At 31.4% G+C, this 21,744-nt stretch overlaps 1 protein-coding gene across 1 annotated transcript in view; it reads right to left on the minus strand.

Moving 5' to 3' along the window:
- LOC114494060 (pleckstrin homology domain interacting protein) overlaps window positions 1-21,744 on the minus strand; it is a 140,973-nt gene that overhangs the window by 71,477 nt on the left and 47,752 nt on the right. The window contains exons 8-15 of the mRNA XM_028508930.2: window positions 17,079-17,300; window positions 16,715-16,815; window positions 12,619-12,689; window positions 10,545-10,645; window positions 10,407-10,447; window positions 9,575-9,673; window positions 8,239-8,392; window positions 7,702-7,836 (exon numbers count right to left, since the gene is read on the minus strand). Of these exons, the coding sequence (XP_028364731.1) occupies window positions 7,702-7,836; window positions 8,239-8,392; window positions 9,575-9,673; window positions 10,407-10,447; window positions 10,545-10,645; window positions 12,619-12,689; window positions 16,715-16,815; window positions 17,079-17,300 (924 nt within the window). The remainder of the gene's footprint in view (window positions 1-7,701; window positions 7,837-8,238; window positions 8,393-9,574; window positions 9,674-10,406; window positions 10,448-10,544; window positions 10,646-12,618; window positions 12,690-16,714; window positions 16,816-17,078; window positions 17,301-21,744) is intronic.

Genomic DNA, 21,744 nt, shown 5'->3' on the forward strand with positions numbered 1-21,744 from the left:
TATTAGTATCTTTTCAAGCCAGAATACTATCCACAATTTCTAATCTAATTTTTGTTAAGTGGAAAGATGATTACGTAAGGAAACAGAGGAATGAGGCCCAAGACCCAAGAGATCTTTCCTCTGGTAATGAGCAAATCACCTAGTCTGTGAAAGGATAATTTAAATGATCTTTAGAGTCCTATCTAGTTCTAAAATCCTCATATCTAATATTTGGGAAGGTTTTTTGGAAGAACTGAACAATTCTAGAATGAAGAATATATTATAGGGTCTAAATTTATATCAATCATGAGAAACACACATACCACTGAATATGAGAAGTATGTACTCCATGAAGGAAAACAATACAAATCAGGAGGGTGAAAAATGAACTATCTTAAGCAGAATCATCCTGTTACGGAATTATCTGAAGTCTATGATCAGTATCAGCTTTTTGGTCTCATTCACACTTTTAATATACCATTGATTAGAAGGGAGCATCTTATCTAGAAAGTACTCCACTCCACAAAAATTTAAAATTATGAGTCATTTAAAACATCCCAATAATTTTATGATAGACTCAGAAAGTCTTTCCTTATATATAAAGAACCTTCAAAGTCTATCAACCTGGGGGAAAATTAAGTTAAATTAAGAATGCACACTAGATACTGAAGACGGTCAATATCATATGTATGATTAAAACATGCTTTGGCAACTTTCTGATTGTTATGATAGTTACAGTGTAAACAAATATATCTTAACAGAAGCTATCCACACTCTAATAGTCTAGGTGTCATCAAAGATCATTGCTGAATGTTTCCCTTAATACTGAAAATTCTTTATGGTAACATGATTATATATGAATTAAAGACAGCTACTTAAAATAAGAGGTGCCAAGGTAAATTTACATAAAAAGGAAACTGCTGTAACTGGCTTGATAAAACCAGTAGATACATAAAAGTGATTTCAAAGAATAAACTCTAATTTTCATAAAAAATGCATTATCAAAAAAATAAATAACTCATTTTCAAATTTAACAGCATTTTGTTTTACCATATTCTGATTTTTCTGAAGGAAGCAAGTCTTCCTTAAAATCTATTCTCCTCCTTTGGTCTCTCTTGACATGGTATCATACATACTCTATAGAGACTGTGATCTCCACCACCCTGCTAAATAATAATACTATTTCTAAAAGTTTAGTTTTAAGCCCTGTATACTGCCTTCTCTCCTCCATGAGGAAGTAAACATTACATGAAAGACTTTTAACATCTCTTTCTCTTTACTCCTAGCTTCTCTATGTATTCTATCTTCAAGTGCATGCTGGACATTTCTACACAGTCCAATACTATATGACAGTAAACACAAAAATAAACTAAAAAAATCACTTGTCCTTCACATCTTATTTCCTTTAATATCAATGTTAACAAAATCACCAAGGCTCAACACTCTCAACAAATTTATTAAATCTATCACATATTTATATATATACGTATTTTTATTTATTTCTTCCACAAATTTCCCCACTACCTACCTACCCCTTTAATTTTGCATTATGATTTCAGTAATAAAAGTAGTTCTCTCCCCACTTATCCATTTTATATCTGAAATACTACTACTACTGGCATTCAAAATATTTTTAGGTTTATGAAATATAAATCTATTTGAGCAAAAATCACTGTGTTAACTATTCTTTATGCTCACAAATTAACATAAGGCCATAAGTAATCCACCTCAACCTCATGCTTTTCATTTTATCAGCCATTTTTCAAAATCTGTTCCAGACAAATTTTGTAAACTGCTCTATGAACATGTCTTAATATTACTTACTTGGTTATTTATAGTATTCCACTTATTTACAAAATTATCTTTTTTTACTGATTCAATTATTATTTATCTTTCAAGACATAATTTCAATTCTTCCTCCTCAGCAAAACCTCTGATCATCCCCCTAAGTGATCGCTACATCTTTAGATATAGCAATTACCTTTCCTTATATGCATGCTACCATTTGAAACTATCAATGCTTTTTGCATGCTGGTTAAAAACAAGTACTACATCTTACTCTCCCTTATGGTCCCCATATTTTGTGCTCATGTACAAAACAGCATTCCAATATTTGCTAATCAAAATGTCTTCACCTGTATTTATAGTATAAATAATTTAAGTACTTTCCTTTATAACTATTAAATCTTTAATACCCTTGTAATATCGACTTGCCCTGTAATAGAGCATGTCAAAGAATTACAACATAAACGTAATTCCCCAGATATAGTGTAACAAGCTAGAGAGAGAAACTCACATTCATGGCAACAAATTTTAAGGTATGTCTTTGATATCAAGATATAGATGAGAAAGAGAATGTCAGAATCTAAAGCACCCCAGAAACCTGAAAGACAGTAACAATAAATAAAGTTTATAATCAAAAGACTGAAGGTTAATTCCTTACCCAGAAAGGTTGAAACAAAGACTGGAAGCACCAAAGAATCCTTTTAACACAGAGAGTGCTGATATGACATCTTGTTAGGTGATGACAGATAGGTAATGAGATTGATAGGAAAGAAGAAAGGAAAGAAAAAGAGGGAGAGAGAGAGAGAGAGATCTTGAAATCTGGATTTACAAGGGAACATGATATGAGATATACCGATTTTAAGCTTTTTGTTCTCCCTTTCCCAGATGCACACAGCTATAATTGTCCAAAACTAAATAGAGGTCACACTGAGAACATGGTAATGTCAGAAGTATACATATGCAAAAATTCTGAGTGGTAGATTGGCAGCCTCTGCTTGTGTGGAACGTTGCAAGGAGAATTTATTGTTCTGGATTAGTGGACACTGGAACATTTTTTTTCCTCTCAAGTAAAAGAAAGGTTAACAATTACAAAAATAAGAAAAAATTAATTAAATAAATAAAATTATTATTTGGAACTTACCCATAAAACAACAAAAACAAAGCAAAAATCAAATTCAGTAAAACCACTTTCTAGCAAAAGGTATACTGTACTCTTCAGTTAAAATCAGAACCAGACAAGAAGCAACCAGAAGAGAGCTTTGAACAACAGAAATCGACATGAGAGAGAAACTCATAAATAAACACAGCTTGAACAATAGATAGAAAGAACAGGAAAGATAAAGCAAAAGCACCAGATACATGAGAAAAACTACTAATGTGGAATCTACAAATCCCACTCCATCTTATTTACTACCTAATAATCAAATGGCCTAGTACTAAGAAATTTAAGTCTCCTTTCATATATTTTCAAATGAATTTAATATTCACTTAAACTTACAGTTAAAACAGCTGTACTTTGATAATTTAAGAGAAAAAAGGTTTAAAAACAACTTTGTAAACTTAGAAACATTATAGTTATAATAAACCTCTAAACTTGCATACTACCTTTTTCAGGGAATTAAAATATTACAAAAGCTCTTGACATCATGATATTCAGAGAACTTGCACACATTTACAAGTTATTTCTGGGAATAATTTATCTGCTTCTCAGAAATTAACTGGAGTTGAAAGACTTTAGAACTGTCATCCAAACAAAGCTATACTGATGTTTACCTCCTGCCACTACAAACACAAATTCATGAGCTTCCTAACTATACTCAAAGAGTTAAAAATATCATTTTTAAAAAGATTCTATTTATTTTGAGAGAGAGGGGAAGAGAAGGAGAAAGAGGGAAAGAAAGATACATCAATGGGTGCTTGCCTCTTGTGCCCCCCTCCAACTCGGGACCTGGCCCGCAACCCAGGGATATGCCCTGACTGGGAATTGGCCTGGCAACCCTTTGGTTCATAGGCCTGCGCTCAATCCCCTGAGCTATACCAGGCAGTGCTAAAAATATTCTTAATATACAGTATCTGCCTTCAATAAAATATCCAAATATACTCTAGTTTTGCACTGAACACTCAAGTTACGTAAGTACTGTTCAGATGAAACGAGTAATTTACATAGTTTTTAAAAGAATGTATGTAGTTAAGTAGAATTTAAGGCCTAGAATTCAGGTCCTTTCAAAAAAGAACAAATTTGTCTTATGTTCATAACATTCTTGACAATATTCTCTTTAGCTTCTTTCTTGGCTCATTGAAAGAAAAAGGTTCAGTGTTTCTTCCTTATATATTATGCCTTTCCTTCCTTATATATTATGCTTTTCCAACAAATGCTTTTAAAAGTTTACTTTAGGATTATTTCACTTTTAAAGATGAGACAAGGGGAAGAGGAAGTGCAAGAGGTAGTGTCTACTCCATTTGATACCCTATGTCACTTGTCATAAACTCTTATAAAAAACAAAAATAAAAAGAAATCCAACATCCATTCTTCAGCTGCTTTTATTATTCAGATCCTCTATTAAGAACAAAGCTATCAGTGAAAATAACAGAAATGATTCTATCACTTTTAATAGATAATAACACTAACAAGTTGAGAATCCATTTATAAGATTTGGAAATGAAATATATTAGAAAATTATGCAAGCTTACAAGTTAAATATCTTTATTTCAATTCTCAATCTCAAACCTTTTGTTTATAAATTTCAGTGATCCTAAAATAAAGTATAAGATAAGATTTTTTGAAGTGTTATAACTGGCTGCAGGAAAAAAGAAATTAAAATATTTATCTGAATGATGAGTATCAGTGTAATATTAAAATATCAATGGCTCTATTTTAAATTTATATAATACATTAATAAATTTATTTGTTAAAATATAATTATTTTATATCAAACACGAGCATTTAAAAATTTAACCATTCACTTTTGAAAGGCTTAATGATAGAATTTTTTACTACTTCTAAAATTTCAAAAAACAATTTTAATCTCTGAAATAGTTAAGAAAAATACAATAGAATGCCGATTAATACAAAATAATTTATTACATAATTTCATTACCTTTTATAGAGGTATAAATTTCAAGTGGAAAATTCAATTATAAAAAGGGGAACTGATATTAAAACAGTATTCTCAAATGCACTTGATAAAAATCTGCATTTTTATAAGCATTTGTATATAAAATTTTTGTTCTTTTAAAGGCAGTTTTTAAAAAAAATTCATGATTATTTTTAATAAATTATTTTATTGGTTTGAGGCAGAGAAAACATTCATTTGTTGTTCCACTTATTTATACATTCACTGGTTGATTCTTGTGTGTGCCCTGACTAGGGATCAAACCTACAACCATGGCATATTAGGACAATGCTCTAACCAATTGAGCTACCCAGCCACAGCTAAAGGCACAATTTACATTCCTTATTTTCTGGACTTAGGTTTAATGGTGGATTCACTTATTCATATTGTAAGTCTGATTTTAAAACACACAAAATATTAAATTTGTACTGGATCAACTTTTATGGTATTTTAGTAACACTAAAGCTTAATTATTAGCTGCAGAGAGCCAAATAGTTATAACCACAGCCAAAATTCAACATTCATGTTAGTGAATAGTGAACACAAGCTTCTACTGCTCCTTCAAATTGTTTTTATTTTCTTAATAGCAATGCTGGATGCTTTATCTTCCATCTGCCCATAGATTAAAAAAAAAAAAAAAACACAGAATAAAGAGCAAAAACTAGGGCACTTAGATAACTTGAGAGACAGAAAAAAAGTATCATCAAGATAAATATCTCAAAATATCTATTCAGAATTCATATATTATGAAAACATTTTCCCACTGCACACATCACTGACTGGGAGAGTTGGACAATAGCTGTGCAGTGACTAAACACAACCAGAGTTAGGATTAAGAACAGAAAAACATAGGTTTAAATCCCAAGTACCCATATAAGAGCAGTGTAACCTAGCTGAACCTGGGCAAAGCACTTACCTCTGTAAAGTTTCTCTATTTGCAAAACCAGTAATAAAATCTACTCTGATTATATTATAAAGTTTTCATGGAACACAAATGAGGTAATATGCAGAAGTATTTTGGAAGCCTTTAAAAATCACCCCCCAAATTAAACAGTATCTTCATGTTAATGAGATAAAGAGTAGCTCATTTTGTTTTGTTAAATGTAGTGTATATTTTTAATCCTTTCTAGTTTATTATGTTTTCCTCGCAGTTTGAAGAGTCTATGGATACTCTCCACTTCTACTTATTACACATATTTGTTTCTTCTGCTATTTAAAGGCTTTCCATCTCACTCCAAAAGAACAGGAGAAATATCCTTAGCTAAACCACTTATTAAACAATAAATAATTTTTAAGGCAATAATGTAACTAACTCCTTAGCTAATTTCAAAGCACATACAGTATAATATGGGCAACTTCTACTACTGATTATATCACTAATTTGTAATGGTCTAAGAGTAAATCACTTCTCTCTCCAGGTGCTGCAATTTTTTAATCTATTGATAAGGTGTAGTATTAGTGTGATCAATTTATTTGATGAGAAAAAATTCACCTTTATAACTTAAAGGTAAAAACAATATTCAAGCATGAGAAAATTTTCCTTCTAAACACTCTACTAATATACCAATGCCATATGAAAATATAAAATTACTAAAGTCACTAATATATGTACAGACCACAAATTTTCTTCTGAAACTATAAAGAGAAATTGAGAAATGACTAATTTCTTTATTCAACAAGATGTCCCAAAAAGAAGCAAACCAGAAACATAAGGTGAAAAAATTCTTTACCAGCATATTTCAGAATTTGCTTTTTAAAAAAATCTTCTTTATACATATAATCACTAAGGAAATCCATCCATAACTGACAATTTTACCCCAAATAATTAACACTATATTTTTAGAAAAATAAGAATTTGACAAATCTTTTTTCTTACCTTATTGTGCACTACGGCATATCAATAGACAGCTTTATTAATAAAAATTCCTTTTATTTTCTGTTTACTCCCCTTCAAACTATTTTTATATGGCATCACATCTATGAAATTTTTTTCACAAGACTATTTTATGAAACAATTGTTTCCAAAATAATTCTGACCACACACTATTAATTTATTGTTTTATAATTTATTACCAAAGATTTCTATCCTTGATTTTTAAAACAATCTAAAAATATCAAAACAGTATAAACACATTTTTCTTTTTGTTTTCTTTGCTGAAAGGTATCACTGATATATAGGAAGTAAAGTAAAAACATGTAACTAAACAGTCATATTTAAGGAGTACTGCAAACAGTGGTTAGAGAGGAATGGAAACACTATAAAATAAGGTATTTGTGATATTAAACCACTGCAATTCAAATACTCAACAAAATATATTAAAAATCCACATAAGCAGCAAAATATGGAGGACAAAGCACTTAATCCCAAATAAATATCTAATATACCATAACTTCATAAAAGGCAAGAATGCCTAATTCTTTGGCTTTAATTTTAAAATGGGTGTATTTTAATTAAATTATGTTTTACTACAGGACTATTGGTGAAGTACAACACTATAAATATTTATTTATGATTTCTTCACATAGTTTTCCCAACTTGTCTTATCTATAATACATCTTCATACCTGTGAGTTTCTCATCAAAGCTTCACTGTTAAAACTATTTTAAAAAATTAAATTAGTTACAACAAATTCATGTATTATAATATGCACAATTTTCTTTTAAATTTAGCATATAAATTTAAGTGTAGAATAAGGAACTTTTAGAAACTTAAGTCAAAATAATGTCAAAACATGGTCATAAATGGATTTCCTTTGTGATGTGCAGAGTACCTGAGTTAAGAAGTCCCCAAATCTTTAATAGCTATGAAGAGACTGATAATTACCATATTGAAATAGGATCGAATTTTGACTCCTCTTGCCAGATCCCATACTATGACGTTTCCATCATGACCAGCAGAAAAGAGAACTCTTGGGTCAAATGGGTGTGGCTCAAGAACAAATACTTCATCTTCATGACCCTGAAAGATTTTTGAAGTAGCAATAAATTATAAATATGAGAAGAGAAAATTTAATCAAACACCAATATGGAAACATTTTGAGAATTTAAGTTTTAAGACCTATTAAAGTGGCAAAAATCTTCATATATCAATGTATAATTATGAAGCTGAGCTAATTATCACCATCCAGGGCTTTGCTACCATTTAGTAAAACCTGAGAATACTACTGATGTAGCCCTAACATATTAAAAAAAGGCAACAATCTATATTTCTAAGCCAAACCCATTTAACTACATTTTAAAATTATTTCCAATGTCTGGGAAAAATGTTTTACCCATCTCTTAAGTTAGAGATTTTAGCTAACACAATGACTTTATTTTACAAACAGTTTCAATACCAAATAAAATTAATCTTTTTTCTCACCATCAAGACATGAATTAGTTGGCCCGTGTAAGAATTCCAGACTTTCAGAGTCATGTTATTAACTGCAGTTATAACTGTGTTGTCATGTCGATCCCATGCCACCATAGTTACTTTCATTTTTGTGATTTTATCTTCTATTCCTTGAAGGTTTTGGCTGAAAGTCATGGAGGCAGTATTTGTTTACACTGACATTATTTATTAAAATACAAGTGTGACAAAAATTGAAATATCTTCTCATACAATTTATATTCATTAACATACTTATTGCTTAACAGTTAAGAATAGTTTGAATAAACATAGGATGATAGCAGAAATCACTGCACTGAGTCAGCAAACCTAGGATTTCAATACTGTTGAGTCCTTAAAAATGACTTTAAATAAATAACACTGCTTTAACTCTACCTGGACACAGGAACTCTCATGCTGCTCTCTTTTACTGCAGGGGTGTCAAACTCTCTTTCACAGGGGGCCACATCAGCCTCACAGTTGCCTTCAAAGGGTTGAATGTAATTTTAGGACTATGAATGTAACTACTCCTTAACTAGGGGCAAGGAGCTTGGCCCTGCCATTAGGTAGAAACAAGGTGCCTGGCGGAATAAAACAAGGTGGAGGGCTGGATTTGGCACGTAGGCTGTGTTTGCCACCTGTGTTTTACTCTTACTATTGTCTCCACTAACTGCTTTGTTCTCCCATCTGAGACAACTATACACAATACCAACAGAAAAAGTTCATAAAACATTAAAACCAAAGTAACAGTTACAAGATATAATATAATGTCTTTTGGCTGAAGAATACCATTGGATATACCACATCATCTCTCTGTGACAGATGAAACATTGTAAGATGTTCTGTTTTTTAAAAAAATAGTGAAACTAGCCCTGGCTGGCGTAGCTCAGTGGATTGAGCGCGGGCTGGGAACCAAAGTGTCCCAGGTTCGATTCCCAGCCAGGGTTGCAGGCCAGAACCCCCAGCAACCGCACATTGATGTCTGTCTCTCTCTCTCTCTCTCTCTCTCCCTCCCTTCCCTCTCTATAAAATCTTTAACAAAAAAAAAAAAGTGAAACTGACAACTATTCTTACACTACTCTTTCTACCTTAACAAAACTGAATTGAAAAGAGAAAAACATTAATGCAGCAGGTTTTCTCATATATTGCAAAAATCATTTCAAAAAATCAAAGCCGTGAATTCTCCACAATCACCTCTAGTCATATAGCAATCATTTTAACATGGACTATGATATATATATGTCTACAGACTTGAGAGTCATACCAACCTGTATATAACATACATTAAATGATCTATCTGTATTTTTGTATTTCAAATTTGATCTCTTACCCTGCTGGACGAGTAGCCATATCCAATAAAATGCTCTTCCATTCTCTTCGTTTAAATTGCCAAATACGTGCTGTCCCATCGCGACTCCCACTTACAAATCTGCATTAAAAGCAGCCCACCCCCAAAAGAAAAAGATCATACATTTTACTGAAATGTACTGTCCAAGAGTTGTTTTTTTAAAATACTCAAGAAAACATAACTCATCTTTGCTTAAACAGCATTCTAATCCAATTAAAATTACTCTATCAGATATTCACTGCAAAACTAAGAACTTCTGAAACATTGTAGGTTTTTAAAATTTTATGCACACATATTCTAATATGCATGGCTAGGTCTCAAAGTAACATTTAAAAGGGCTTCAGGGCCACTATTTACTAGCGTAGAAATAGAATTGACATATTCCAATGGAAAAATACTGACTTTCCTCTCAATATTAATGACCTTACTTGTTCTATTTAAAGTTGTTAGAAATACATTTCTTTCATTTTAAAACAAGAATATGGGAAAACCAGTTCTGCCTCAAATATTACACTGTAATACATTTCTAATGTCTACTAAAAGTTTCCCTTTACTTTGTATGTATAGGAAATATGTAGGGTGGACAAAAGTCCTTATTATTAAAAATGGCCAAATAATCTAACATTATTACAAATAAAACATAAAGACATGTTTGCATGCAAAGGCTATATTCACATTTCAGTATAACTGGTTAAGATCCTTCTTTTAGGTGGTTAATTTGTATACAATTCTAATAAAAATCTGACTATAAAAATTGTCTTTATTTTATAACTCTTAAAATTGGAACTAAATTTAAGAAAAATAATTATTTTACCTGTTACTAGTGTTGGAAAACTGGATACTGTCAACTTTGTCCTATACATAAACAGATAAACAAAAAAAGAAGATCCTGAAAATAAACTGTTAGACTCATTTAAATTGTTCTCATCTAATGCATTTTACCAATACTTACAGTATGAAACTCCAATTCTGATATTTTCTCTGGCTGACCTGAGCCAAAAAAATAAACCCTAATAATATGATCTGTGCTTCCTGTGGCCAGAAACATTCCACCTGAAAGAACAGTAAACATTTATCAGTAAAACACAATTTCAAAATCCTTAAAAAATGGATAATTCAGTGCAAACAACATTAGCAGAATATATACTGGATGATTAATACGTTCACTCTAAAACTATTCCTATTTATCATATATTTATGATATATCTAACCTGAATTTAATGAAGAAGTTTGCTAACAGAGCTTTGACTAGGATGAATTTTTCAATATATACATAAGTAAAGCTTTGCATCACAAATAACTTCACTGTGATTATATAATGTTATGTTAAAATTAACAGTTATCCTCACTAGAAAACATGCCTTTTAACTGCTGAAATCCCTCTCTTGTCCCATCTCTCACCTATTAAAATTCTACCAAACTTTTAGGGTCCAATTCCTTCAGTAAGTCGTCTTCACAAGTTTTGCAATCAATGAGCCTGCTCTCCTTTAAAGTCTCACTAAGACTTTGTCTTGTAACACATACATTCTATCTTCCATTACAGTAATTTGTATATTCAATTTACTCTGTCCTTGGAATCAATACTCTCCTACACTGTACTTTGAACACATGTGCAGTGCCTACATTTATGTTATTACTAGAAGGAACATTTGTCATCATGGAAGTTAACAGTAGAAATCTAAAAGTTAGAAATTCAGAATGTTTGGATATTAGTATGGCAAAAATAGATTCATGTCATCAGTTTGCAATCACACTTATCTCAGGCACTACTGCTATCCACAATTATGAAATGAAAAGCTAAAGTAAAACTGTAAATAAATGTGAAAATAATGGGTACTAGGAACATTAACTATTAAATCTATTCATGTTTCATTTCATTTTCTCATCAATTCAATTCTGCAGCTCATAATTTGTTTTAAAAGACTAATACCCATCAAAATGCTCCTACATAAACTCAAAACTTAATTTGAATATCATCATCATTATACAGCTAATTTTTAAAGAGGAAATAAAAACTGAACAAAGTAATTAATAAAATTGTACAAATATCAATCAAATTTATGTTATTTAGCCATGGGATAACTCCAAAATCCACGGAAATATAAAGCAGATTTAAAATACCTTTCTTCCAGCAAGATAACTACTCAAAGATTCATTCCCTAACAGAGTAAATTTTGAAACTATTCTCTCTTACCAGAGCATTATAATCTTCTTAAAGAAAAATACTAGTCATGTGAGTATATCAACTAAACTCTAGCATAGTTCAAATATTATTAAATTAACTTTTATCTTCCGGCATATGTAAAAAAATATGATTTATATTACAAGCGTAAATTTTTCCAAAATTTTGTGTTCTACTATAATCTAGCTAGCATGCTTGCTTTCTTTCTAAAAAAACGAAAACAAAACCCAGAAAAACCAAACATAATAGACACCTAGTTCTCACAGCTCTGGAGGCTGAGAAGTCTGAGATCAGGGTGTCAACAAGTGGGTGGGAAGGACAAAAACATTCAGTCCATGACAGTATTGTAAGTGAAGTCAGGGACCTTGGGGGTATCTTTATCATAGAACGTCCCATTTTCATTACCTGTGCCTTAACAAATCTATTTAATCTATGAAAATTTTGGCATTTAATCAACAGCTCTACCACCTCTAAAACACAGGTTTTGTGTGTTTACATAAAATGTATGTACACTGTGTACACCAAAAGCTTTTTATTCATGGGTCACATTGTCTTTTACCATTTTGCACACAAATTACTCGGTGCAGAGAACTTTCTAGAGTAGAGCTTACCTCAAGCATATAACTGCCTTTGAAAATATAAAGTGGGGGAAAAACTACGTTTGTAGTTTTGAGTATGTGAAACATGGAATTTATTATTGTATTACTATTTGTTAATTATTGTACTATTTTCCATACAAACAAGTATAAATCTTTTTTTGCCCCATCCTGTATAATATCCAGGAAAAGAGAAAGATTCTAATGTCCAACTTTAAGCAGAAAATTAGGGAGAAAAAAAATCTTACCAGCACTAAAAGAAGAACAGATCATTTGAACTCCAGGCCGAGGGCGCTCTGTAAATTTTGCAGGTCTTGGACTACAAAACAAAAATAAACAGTTAAAAATATCCCAAAGTGAATAGCAATGCCAGAAATCACTGTTTTAAAAAATAATCACAGAAGGACAGAATTAAATAAGAAGCAACAGATGGCTCCCTTCCTAAAAACAAGTTTGAAATCATTATGTGTCATGATCAGATCTGTGGAAACTCTATGTACAGACTTTGTAGGAGCTCCTGGTTATACAACAATCTGCACACAAAACAATTCCAAAGCCACTTGTCACACCTAATCAAATTTAACAGTTTCTCAGTTTTTGATTGAATACCAATGCAAAAATACAAACAAGTCATTTGTAAACATGAACACACTAGTAAAATAGGTGCTGACTCTGTGGCATATGTATACCGGCAATAACTAAAGTTTTTCAATATCAAATGTTATTAATTAGATAACTCCCTTGTTTATCATCTAATGACTTATAAGACTCCAAAAACGAAGAATCTTACATTTATCCTCATAAAAATCTTAAGATTTGACTCATATCAATTACAATGTTCATTCAAAATAGTGATCAATAGAAAATAGGTCACACTCAACTATATTTACGTTAATTATATAACTGTGTTAGATATCTCATTACTACTAGTATTAAATGTTTAGTGTTAATGTTATAATCAACCATATTAAGAAAAAAAATTACAGATTTTCCACACCAGCTCCAATATGGTACAATGTATTTGTAATGCTCTAATACAGTGATTACATTTAAAGTCTTATTTAATACATATTTTGAAGTAGTTTTTCTCAAATTAGCAGAAAATTTCAAAAATAGAGCCTCTGACCTCAACCAGAGTGCACTGTACAACTTTTAGAATTCACAGCATTCTAATACAGGATGGTTTTAACTTTGTGATATTTTTAAGGGGAAAAAAATTCTGACCTATCAATTTTCTGTTCTGAACAATAATAGTTTTCTTACTGATATTGAACATAACAAAATGTAGCTGTTAAATTTTTAAAGTAGATTGTAAGTAAATTTTTTGAATTGATATTTGAAGTATTCTTCTTATACCCACAGGCTCTCATAAAGCATGACACAATTCAGAGAAACTGAAGGTTATGAAAGCACTCTTAAAATCGAAATTTATCAGAGTAAAATTAAAGGAATTATAATTTAAGTAAATTAATATGAAAATATAAAGAAGAATGAGCTACAGTTTTAATAAGTTATTGATCACAGCTCTATATTTTTGTTAATTTTTTGGCACAATCACTCATGCAAACGGCCAACCATCATTTATTTGTAATTCATAACCAGAATATGCAAATAATCATAAAGACTGCAATTTAAATAGGCTTTAATTTTTTTAGGGAAAAAACAGGTAAGTTGGTACAAATCATTTATTTTGAAGTACATTTTTGAGGAACTATTTTAAAGCAGGCCTTGGACTCACACTGAGTTCAATTCCCAGCTTCGCTATTTACTCAGGTGTATGAGCTTAAGGCCAGTTAACATTTCTGTACCTTGGGCTCTTCATATGTAAAATGGGGGTAAAAACAATGTATCTCAGAGTTGCAGAGTAAATTAAATGAGTATAATCCACATAAAATGCTTATTACTGTGCTTGGCACACAGTAAATATTAGTATTAGTAGTACTTTAATTAGGTTCAACCAGTTCTACATACTCCAACAATGAGTAACTGCAATGAGTAACTGCTATTTGGCTCAGTGGTTAAAAGTGGATTCCGACAGTATACTTCCAGTATCTGCTCTCAGCTTTCTTCCCCTTCGTCCTGAAGATAATAATATACCTTCTTCACAGAGTTGTCATAAAGATTAATGAGATAACAAATGTAAGGTGCTTGGTACTAGCTTGGCAGGCTAAGTGCTTAATAAAAATTGGATATCATTATGATTATCTGCATATTTTATAATTCCAATTGTCTCCTTGCATATTCTACATATGCTTGGACAACTTCTTCCTACTCTTAGATCTCTTGAGCCAGCTTCCGAGACACCCAACCACTCAGATTACTAACCTAAGAAGCAGCATCTTTACTAGAGGGAGTTGTTACCATACACATAAACACTATTTAATAAAGTGAATTTGTCAAGAGATTTGGTTCTCCAGAACAAGTTCCATTTAGTGTTCAAACTGATTCTTTCAATTAGTGCAGAGAGAGAGGTGTTGAAGTCTCTCATACAAAAACAGTATGATACTGTAACACAATTTGCCTTTCATTAGCAATTAAAGCGTCTCTGACATAAATAAGGTCATTTAAGTCCTGTCAAAAATTTTGGCAGTCATCAACTATGTGTAATACAGAAAAAAAAAATAGGTGGCCCTATTTAAGGAACACCTATTTCATTTTAATATTTCCCTAGCTTAAAAGTTTTCAAGAAACAATTAGCAGAACAAACACAATACTACTTATAAAAACAACTAGAAAAACATGTAGGTCCAAAAACAGGAAAATCACTAAGCAAAGTATAGAACAACTCCTCCGTGGAATATAATGCAACTGTTGAAATTATTAAAAATGGCTATGGTAAACTGTTAAGAAAAAAAATATTATTTCCCCATTTATGTGTAATTTTTAAAATATTATGTGAAAAATTAAGGTAGTGAGTTTATGGTTAAATCTACATAAATGTTCTGAAAAAAAATCATTTATATGGAATTACTCACTTCCCAAGTATAGAAATATATATTACCATACTTAGCAATGTAATCTTCAAGAGGCACAAAGTGTTTAATTTTGTAAAGCCATTTTTATTCCTATGCTAATTTTAAGATCGCTAATCACTTTTCTTCTCTGTAAAAACAAAACAGAAAAAAAAAGACAAAGGCATCCTAATCAGGTCCATAAGGAAGTAAAAAATACACAAAGGAAAACAATTAACTATTGCTCCTGTCCATATATAAATACAGTATTTCAACTTTTATCTAAGTGTCTACAGAAAGCCTTTAATATTCTAAATATTAGGAATACAACTAAAGTGAAGTCAATTTGCTTTCTCCAAAGAACATGTCTTTGATCATAATCCTTTTTTGTTACTCAAGCTGCAATGGCCCCCTCATGCCATTCCATAAAAGGCACACTCCAGGAATGATCATGCACATGAAGTTTATTTAAACACTACTGTTTTAAAGAACACTGACTTACACCAATTATTTATTAAAGAATTCAATTTGTGTTGATAATTTATAAGCAGAAGAGATAATCACTGAGATAAATTTCCTAATCTGAATGACTTTCTATTCTGAGAGCACAAAGATGGCCATTTCAACACTGTAGAAACACTAGATGCACTGCCTCTCCATTCACAGACTGTCTATGGAAAAATTAGAACACTTCCTGTCCCTAGTGGCATAATATAAACATCACAGGACCAAGGGCCAAGAAGTGTTCTAGTCCTGGCCTTGCCAATTTTTAAAAACTGATTTAACTATGGCAAAGTCATTAAACCTTTATTTGCCTCAGTGTCCTTCATCAAAAGATAATATTGTCTAGCCCACTTGTTTTCATAAACCAAGATAATTTAAGTGAAAGCACTAATGCAAAAACCTCCAAGGGGAGGCTACATCCACCTACCTTCATGCAGTTTAGTGAAAATTTAATGATTCTGTTTTGCTAAGTTTCCTTGGATCTACAATGAAATCTAAAGTTCATAGATGTGGTGACAGAAATAATTACAATTGTTCTAAAGAACAGTCTTAGGAACTTTAAGATTATGTTCTCGGATCTACTCAGATAAAACTATGCAGCATACAGAAACGAGTGGTAATAAGACAGGTATATTCTGAAGGAAATAGCTAGGGCTAGGATAAAGATAAGAGAAAAAAGAAACAAACATGTTAACATGAGATAACTTTCTTTGAAGCATGAAAAAGAAAAGCACAAATATGAAGAGCCAAAATGATTTTCTGTTATTTACTCAAGGAGAAAAAGTAAATTTATTTCTATTGTTGACTATTTTATAACTTTTGTAGCTTCAACCATTTAAACACATTTATGCTTTTAATGTTACATCTGTGAAATAAAAGAGCAACTGACTTTATTTTAAGGGTTCCAGCATCCCACAGCCAAAAACAAATAGTGCCATCTGCCCCAGTAGAAGATAGATATCTCTTTGAGCCACTGCACAATGGTGAGAACTGAAAAACAATCAAAGAAAAAAAAATCCTTAAAAGAGTGACACAGTCCAAATAATATACTCATTTTTATCATACAAATAGCAGTAAGAGAATTAGAAAATGCTCAACACTGACAAAAGTCATGACTACCAAGTTATTTAAAGCCATGTATTTATAAAGAAAGCAGAAACATTCCTTTCAGTGGGCTTTATGCAATGAATTATAAAAATGATTTCTTAAAAAATGTACTTTAAGTTATAACCAAAAAAGATTTTAAAAACTACCTGTAGTGATGTTATAGACGCACTGTGACCCTGAAGAACAGCCAAAGGTGCACATGTTCGAAGACACCAGACTCGGATCATTTTATCACAACTTCCAGCTGCTATCATGGTATTCTCATAGTTTACAGCCATGTCTGATATTTCAGCAGCATGTCCTCTTAAAGTAGCTAATAATCTTCCATCATCTGTTGCCCAGATTTTCACAAGACAGTCATCAGATCCCTTAAAATAAGAATGAATATTAATAGAATTAACTCTACATGAATTTTAATCTGAAATCTTACGAGAGATAAATCATATCTTTATGTACACAAGTTTCCCATCACTGATCTTCAGTTAAGCATACATATAATGTCATCTAAAGCCAGTTTTAAAAATTTTATCTGTATGGAGTTAATAAAAATATATAAATTACTTATTTATTCTGCAACAGCAAAATAAGCACAGGAAGAGACACTATAAAAGATGGAGTGTATTCTATGAATACCTGTATTTGCAGTACAAATAAACATTCCAATATGACATAGCCAAAGTAGAGATTAGGACTTCTAGACTTAATTTTTATGTTTTTTAATTCTCTAATTTTCCCTATTCATCTTATAGCTAATACTCTATTCTCAAATCTCCCTATATCCCCCTATTTTTTATTATTAAAAAGTTTTAAATATATAAAAAGTGGAGAATATTATCACTAACCCCAGATACCCATTTTTCCAGATTCAAAATTTACCAACAAGTTCCAAAGATTACATATATTAAAATTCTTTACAACCTCCCAATCTAATTCTTTTAAGAAAGCATCGTTGTATCTGACATTACTCAGAGAACCTACAAAAGCGAATGATACAGACAAGTTAGCAGCTTCATACTGACAATAGATATGGCATGTCGTTTGATCGCACACTATTAACATAAACAACCCTAAACCAGACTCTGCCAATGCTACCTACGACACATTCAATTAACTATAAAAACAATTCTTCTAATTGAGCTTTGAAGCAAAATAATGGGTCACCAACCACTAAAGACTAGTAATGAACTGAACTTTGGTAAATTACCCATATTAAAATCTGGTATTACCATCATGTTCATTTAATGTCAGGCTCTTCATTATAAAACAAGGAGGTTAAACTGGATGATCTCTAAGATTCCCTCACCTTTAAAATTTGGTGATTTATGCATTCATTTATCCATCTGCCTTTGGTACGTGTGTACCAAAAAATACTGGAGATACAAGGATAAGATACAAAGACACAGTATTCCTGTCCTTATGAAGCAAAGCAGAAGATTGTAAATACAATAACATGTCCTAAGAGCTATACAGATGAGATCCCAACAAGGGAGGAGACTATTGTTCCTAAAAGGTGGAGAGGTTAAAATCTGAAAAGGAAACCAGAAGCAGTGATCCTTAGACAGTCTTACACATGAAGAGGAAATGTAGCATAGTAGAGCTTAGAGCACAGATTTGAAAATCAATGTCTGGGTTCATGACCTACTATGACTACTTTTTAGATGCTTGACCTTCAGCAAGTTACACAGGCTTCCTATGCATTAGTTTTCTTATTTGTATCTACCTCATCGGGTTTTTGCAAAAACTGAGTAAATGAAGGTGAAGTGCCTAGTTCATGGTAAAAACCTATATATATGGACTATCTACCTACACTACTTTTGTTGGTGGTAGTATATTTATTCTCAGAATAAAGTCAAGGAAAAACTATTAAGGACCTTTTATGGTATATTAAGAAATGGTATATTAAGAAATTGTAATGGTGGGGACTAAATGGTAATGGAAAAAATACAATAAAGAGTAAAAATAAAAACAACTAAAAACTTCTAGAAAAAAAATATGGTATAAAATTTGGACCACTTTTAAATTACCAAGCAGGAGAGAGTATCAGGATGAGATACATGTTTTTCAAAGATCATCCTGGCATCAGTGTGAATTAGGCTACGAAGTAGAAAACCAGTTGGAAATTATTAAAATAGTGCAGGCAGGAGACAATGAGTGAGAAAATTGAGATTATTATAGAGAAGATCAGAAGAGACAAATGGAACAGCAGTTTGGAAAATTAAAGAAATGAGGATTATATCACTACTATTTAAGGGATGTGAAAAAGGAGATATATTAAACTATGACTTACAGGAAGCTGGTTTACCTGGCACATGAGACTATCTCAGGTATTTGTTGAATTTTAAAAAATGGCTTTAAACATTCACTCAACTCTCAATTTGTCTAAATTCCATAATTGTTGATTTATTCACCTTCAATTAATTAAGGCAATATTTGGTTCTGGCTTATAGTCACAGCAAAAAATTGTAATTATGCCAATACAGATAGAATGTATAAAAAAGTAAAGTCATATCATCACAGTGCTACTATAATTCATTTGTTCTTATGCATCTGAGTAAGACGTTGTGTTGTATATTCTATTGCAGAAGGTGCTTCACATATTTTTCATGTTACCGGGAAAGAAAATCCACAGCCTTTTGACCAAAACTTTACTGAAACAGTGGCAACCTGTGATCTAAAAATCAGCCTCCAGTGACTTTTCACCAATTAAAACCTAACAAAAAGACCCACTATATTCCTACTGAGTTCATTATTTAGTAATCTCATCAATTTAATGTTACTTTATAATTTTATTCTATTTAGGCAAATAATACTATAAAAAAACAAAACACCTAACACCAAAAAACACTACGCACATTTTCATCTAGTGTGTATTATCCTAATTAACCTCTCTTTTCTTCTATTAAATTGCAGGAGAGAAATCTTGTCCTTTCAAGGAAATCTCTCATCACTATCTTCTTCCATAATCCTGTAGTATGCTATAGGATCCACCCTCACCCATGCTCCCCAGAATTGGTAGAATTTCAAAAAGAAATCTAAGTCATCCTTAAGCAATTTCTAGACCATGCATCATTAATTGTAATCATTAATTTATTTTTATGGGAATGTGAAACTAAAGATGATTTGACATTCTGTGAAGTTATTTAAAAATGACTACTAGAAATATAAATACACTAAATGACTGACGACTGCAGAAGAGAAGAAAAATTAAACTTACTGGGAAAATATTTTTAAAAGCACTATAAATGAGTTTAAATCAAAGGTAAAAGGACAAAATTCTTTTTGAAAAGACCAAACTGTGGAGCAGAATTTTGAGAAATAGATGAATTTTCTTTCTACAAGTCTACCTCAAATGTCAGTATGGTTAATAATAAACCAAAGAGTAGGACATTATAGTGTTTTAATTAAAATGCTTAAAAAATAAAAAGAGTTGTGGACATTAAAATAAAAGCAATGTTATATTAATTGTGAAAGGGATAAGATCAACTATATAAGGGTTTGCCTTGGGTAAGAGGTATACATAGGCTTCTAAGACTTGTGAAGGCAAGAAAGGTTATAATAGAGTAATTTTAAGGTAAACAATAAAGAAATTAGATGATTCTAACCTTAGCAAGTAAAACAAATATCTGAGAATTATTTACTAAAAGGGGGGAACAGGAAACAAAAAAGGAACCCATAAAAGGAGTTTAGAAATATGAAAACAAATAATAAGAAATCTATGAGCAACAGTTTAAAGTCCTGATAAAATTAGATAGTGTGATTTTTAGAAAAACCTCGCTGACAGATTTTTTTTCTACAAAGCTCTAAGACCTAGGAGAAAACAAAGTAGTCATTTTTTTTTTAATAATACCAAGATGCTGCTAGGATTGTGGATTGGCAAAGTAACAAAAAGTTGGGAATACAAACTATACTGGAAATGAGAAATTCAACTGCAAAGGTTTTATTTAAGAAAGATGATAAAGTATTTTTTAAATGCCTGTAAAGGAGTTTTGGATTCAACCCAGTGAGGTAACTACAGAAGAATTTTAAGCAGGTAAGACATGGTCACTATTTTAGCCACAATGTTTTAAGAAATCCAATTCAAAATGCTTTTTTTCTAATTCATTTTTAAATCAAATTGGAATATTATGCTAGGGTTTAATGTCATGCAAACAGACAGCAGTAAATCACTAGCTTCACTTTTCAATAATATAAAACTCTTGTAATGGCTATGAAAGTGCACTCATTAACGTTACCACTTGTCTACATCAAACCTGGCATAAACTGAAAAAAATTACAATAAGAATGTGTAGTTTTAGTTTACTTAAATCCCCAAACAAAATGTTACAAAGACATCTTGTCAATGCAAAGACAAAACAAAGGAAGCTGAAAAAAAAAATTACCTTTTCTCTATCCTGAAAAACACAACAACAAACAGTGAGATATTTGTGAAAAAGCCTGGTAAGAAAGGGTGAGACTTAAATAAACCTTAAATTTGCCTAAGCAAATAGGAAAATAGGAAGTTAGTTTGAAGTATTCTATAAATTTGCTTATTCTACCACACATAAAGCAGCCATGTATACAATGATAAAAACCTGTGGCTTTAAGACCATCAATATGCTCCTTAGCTTCAGGCAGAGAAAGAAAACTGAATTGCGGACGCTTACTCCAGAATCACTGTTATTTCTTTCAATACTTTTAAGGAGACTCTGGGGCACCAATGACCCTTTCTTCCAGCATATAACTAGATCCAACACTGGATAATTCCTTTTTTTGTTTTTTTGGGTTACGCCCCCCCAAAAGTTCCTATTTTGTGAATCCCCTTGGTTAAACTAC

This window comes from Phyllostomus discolor, chromosome 4 (assembly GCF_004126475.2).
Source record: "Phyllostomus discolor isolate MPI-MPIP mPhyDis1 chromosome 4, mPhyDis1.pri.v3, whole genome shotgun sequence".
In the NCBI taxonomy this organism is placed as follows: Eukaryota; Metazoa; Chordata; class Mammalia; order Chiroptera; family Phyllostomidae; genus Phyllostomus; species Phyllostomus discolor.